The sequence below is a fragment of the Plasmopara halstedii genome (genome assembly GCF_900000015.1).
Source record: "Plasmopara halstedii genome assembly, contig: Scaffold_2386, whole genome shotgun sequence".
Taxonomy (NCBI): domain Eukaryota; phylum Oomycota; class Peronosporomycetes; order Peronosporales; family Peronosporaceae; genus Plasmopara; species Plasmopara halstedii.
The window spans coordinates 1,904,734-1,908,736 of NW_020189293.1; the positions used below are offsets into that span (position 1 = coordinate 1,904,734).

At 42.6% G+C, this 4,003-nt stretch overlaps 3 protein-coding genes across 3 annotated transcripts; 2 read left to right on the plus strand and 1 right to left on the minus strand.

Annotated features, from left to right (window-relative positions):
- Positions 1-629: 629 nt before the first annotated feature.
- Positions 630-1,356, plus strand: PHALS_03855 (uncharacterized protein; the record flags this gene model as incomplete). The annotated part of the gene is made up of 3 exons (XM_024718149.1): positions 630-687; positions 1,142-1,243; positions 1,316-1,356. 3 exons carry the CDS (start codon positions 630-632, stop codon positions 1,354-1,356), a joined length of 201 nt encoding a protein of 66 aa, XP_024583576.1.
- A 34-nt stretch (positions 1,357-1,390) lies between these two features.
- Positions 1,391-1,633, minus strand: PHALS_03856 (uncharacterized protein; the record flags this gene model as incomplete). Its single annotated transcript, XM_024718150.1, has 2 exons — positions 1,391-1,505; positions 1,584-1,633. The coding sequence occupies 2 exons, from the start codon at positions 1,631-1,633 to the stop codon at positions 1,391-1,393; spliced, it is 165 nt and encodes a 54-aa protein (XP_024583577.1).
- Positions 1,634-3,344: 1,711 nt separating this feature from the next.
- Positions 3,345-3,650, plus strand: PHALS_03857 (uncharacterized protein; the record flags this gene model as incomplete). The annotated part of the gene is made up of 2 exons (XM_024718151.1): positions 3,345-3,480; positions 3,583-3,650. The coding sequence occupies 2 exons, from the start codon at positions 3,345-3,347 to the stop codon at positions 3,648-3,650; spliced, it is 204 nt and encodes a 67-aa protein (XP_024583578.1).
- Positions 3,651-4,003: the final 353 nt, after the last annotated feature.

Below are 4,003 nucleotides of genomic sequence, written 5' to 3' on the forward strand. Positions count from 1 at the left end.
AGATGCATAACATCAGCACTTTGCTCTCGGGTATTTTTTTATTTTTTGAGAAGTTGGGATATTTTTTTTATATATGGCAAAAGTTGGGCATTTTTTTTATTCTCCCATAAAAATATTTTAGAAGTTGTTAACCGTGGTAGCTTAAAATTTAATAAAGGAAAGTCACTTTGATTTAGCGATCTTAGGTTAATCTCTCACTACGTTGATGAAGGTCTCGCACACGCGTAAGCTGCTAGAAGTTTTGTCACAAGGAGGCAAGTTATTTCACCATGGACGCAGCGTGTATTGTAAATTTGAACTAATGGTCACCTCCACACCCTCTTCATTCACAATGATTGCATTTTCAGATGCACTTTCGAACACATCCTTTCAGTACAAAACCTAAACGATTGCGGTGTGGTCATAGAATTTCAAAGCTGTGTAAGACATTGTTAACGCCGCAATGTGGATGTCATGCGACGATTACTATTATAAAATAAGCGTTAACGAATCACTAGGCAAGAAGCTCCACAATACGAAGGGCAATGAAAAATACAAGTACTGTAGGGGTTTAAAATATATTTTGAAAACCGCGCAACTAAAACTCGAGCAATGCTCGAAAGTTGAAGTTGAACATTTCAATAAACCTAATGACACCTGTCCTGAAGAGTTTTGACCGACTGTCAATGAAGAATCTACAGCGACGAGGTGACATTAGAGTGGAATATTGATCTGGACTGTGTAGTGCTAAAGAACGCCGCACCGGTCAGAAACGCATGACACGCGTTTTCTGAGTCAAAAATAAGTAATCTTTTGTAACTTTGATGACAGCGCTTTGAAAAATGAATGTGAAACGCTGCCAACTAAGGTCAGAATAAGATTGCATTAAGTACTGTATTTTCAATGGCTACATAACTGCGCTGGTGAGACACCTTCAAATCGCTTTGGTCAAAAATCAATCGAAGCACAATCAGCTTGCGGTGATTTCGGGTCTGCAAAGCGTCCAGTCATCGAGAGTTGGAGCATTTCCCCTCTCGTTGGGTAAAAGAGGTTGCATTGCCTAGTTTTGGCAATTTTTGAGCTAAACATCTACATTGTCGAGATTGCGGTCTACAGACTAAGAGGTCGTGCGCATGATACCTCATCATAGTTTTATGATTAGGAGCGCTCTGCATCGATCTTAGCTCGAGAGACAATAGTGATGAGTTGACGTCCAAGCGTACTTCGTTACCGCACACCTTGTCTCCAAAGGCACCAAACCGAAGTAGGTGGGCTCAAAAATTAGCAAAGCTTCACTAATAAGTAAGTGCATGACTTGTGTGTTTTCGACTTACAGACGATACATGGATCATAGCAATAATCACGCTATTTCCATGATGCGCTCGTATCTAAAACTTGAATGCGGAGCCACCTAGCGAACCGTCTGGTCAGACTTTTGAGAAGGCACCTCAAGACACCTCCGACACCCTAACGAGTATTTCGTACGGACATCGAATTCGTATTCTGGGTCACGAATGCATCGCAAACTGTCAATTTTATTCAAGATCCCAAGTCAGACATAGTCGTTCGTTGCTCCTGATTTTATCCGAATTTTGCCGACAGACAATTCCGGATCATTGAGCAAGTCTGGATCATGAGTCTCACATCGATTCATAAAGGCGGTGCTTTCTATTTATATGACGTTGGTATGATTTCTCGAATTACATTAAAGCCCTCTTTTTTAGGTGCAGGGCTGGCTGCTCGATCCTTAGTTATAACGGGAGAGTATTCGTCAATCGATCCTGCGTTGGGGCCGTCCCTAAATATCTCTCACTTGAAAGAGAAGCGGATATAGATGACGCAAATGATTGACACTACCACAAATGTAGAATCCACGCGTACGACTGTGCTATTCGATTGCTGGAAGATCTCCCTCTGCCACCCGATCTTGACTGAAATATGGCGCCTTTGGGCTCTCATAGAGTCTCAACCGCTCGCTCTTCAATCAACCCTTGCGACACGGGAGTTGTATTCTGCATTACAATTCGCATCCACCGTTTCGTCAATAAGGAAGAGTGAAAACTGAGGTTCCGATGCGGCTCGCACTATCCCGAAGGCCCTCGATGAGGGTAAAAAAGTTACGGTTCAATAAAGTCTCTACCGCCAGTCCGGCAATAAGAGATCCCAATGTCTGGGTATACCTCACGAATTGTCGCCTCTCCGAACGACAAGTATTAAATTCGATAACTCACGACACGTTTGGTACGATCTGTCGGCTCGACAAATCACATGTTGGGGATGCCTCTTCAGTAACGGTACATCGCAAAAGGCCTCGTTTTTTCACACAGCTTCCTAGCGCGGGGACCGCATTAGCTGCGGTCCCACACACAAATTAAGATAGCCAAATTCATGGCTATCTTAATTTCTGTTGTCTAGCGGGAAAGTTTTTGCTATATAATCCGTTCCATAAAATTTTAGCATATGCGGCTTCACTGTGGGAGACTTCATAGAGATGGTAAGTTAGAGCGTTTCGGGAGGTGACTCTAGTGCATTTTCATAGCTGTTAAACGCTTCTAGGCGAGTAATCACCGCTTCCAGTTCTTGTTTTATAATTTGTGATATCCCCAGGACCAACTAAGCACAGAAGCTTCTAGAGCGTGATTGTTGTTCAAGGATCAGACAGTTGATCGACTGTGTTCCATCCCCACGAAGTATATAGAATTATCAAGAATTATCAAATCCACAACAAGTATTTCCATGAGCAACTTAGTGGGTGTGCAACTCGCATAGAGAAGTGTTGGGGCTGCATGATAAATATTACCGACTACAATACCTGTAGAGAAAATCTCATTAGCTCACAACAAAGATAAATTCGCCTTAAAGTACGATCGTATCAATTTCAGCGTACATTTGATCAGCTTCAATCATCTGAGATCCACTCAGAACCTGCGTCATAACGCACGGTGTGAATCTTCCGCAAAGGAAATCGCAAGCTCGTCATCTATCTAATTCAAATGTAGCTCGATACAGTACGATCACTGTCGGCTGACTGTAGTGGCAAATGCACTTTAGAGTTACATCGATTACAGCATGCACTAACGATGCTAATTGTTCGACGTGCGAGTCCAACGAAAGCTACTGAATAATTTAGAACACAATGAAGGTTTAGTCAGATATAGTATTTTTCAAGCGCTTACAAGCGGGTATATATTTGTTGTTCTCTGTCTCAATGTTTTCTGAATTATAGTACAGATCTACTTGCAGCGCAGTGTGTAGTGGTGATACCTACCTCAAAATACAGCACTTAACAAGAAGGACACTATTTTGGTTGCTAATATTCGTACAGCTTAGCATGCGATATGCACTGATGTACTTCAGGATGTAAAATGGGTGAGGATTGGCGTGCGCACGTGTCAAACGTTAGACTAGGCAACATTATGCCAGGAGCGGAAAGGAAGGATTTTCAATTAGTGTATTCCTTCACATCTCCACATACTACTAATGGTCCTGGCGAAATGGCTGGTCCCGCTATCCGATTCCAATTATAGCGGGCCTTCCCCCTTCTTATCAGACAAGGCAGATGGGAGACGATCCCTTGGAGGTCTCATGAGATTTTTCAGGCAGTTAAGTACGTCGCGGATGAGAAAGACTTTATAGGTCCGTGGATCACGCAGGCTGCTAGCCCCACTTAGTTCGGTATATATGGTTTCACTATTGCCTATGTTTAACAAATATCTCTAGTATTTGTTAGGATAAAACTTATTTTGAGGTTTATGTCAGTCTTTAATAATACTGGAGCGAGCTAGACTTTTAAAATATAGGAGCACGAAGACCGGCATTTTTCGGGTCAGAGTCATGCTGGCAACTGTATCAGCAATATCGTGGCAATGGACAGGGCTGTTGACAGCAACACTTTGGGATAGTAGGCAACAAATTTAACGTCAGTGTCGGGCTTTGTACTTTGCAAAAAAAACAATAAATGACGCCCTTTGTGACGGGTCACACGGCACCTTGCACAGAGGAAGCTTGACTTCCAAGAGTATAC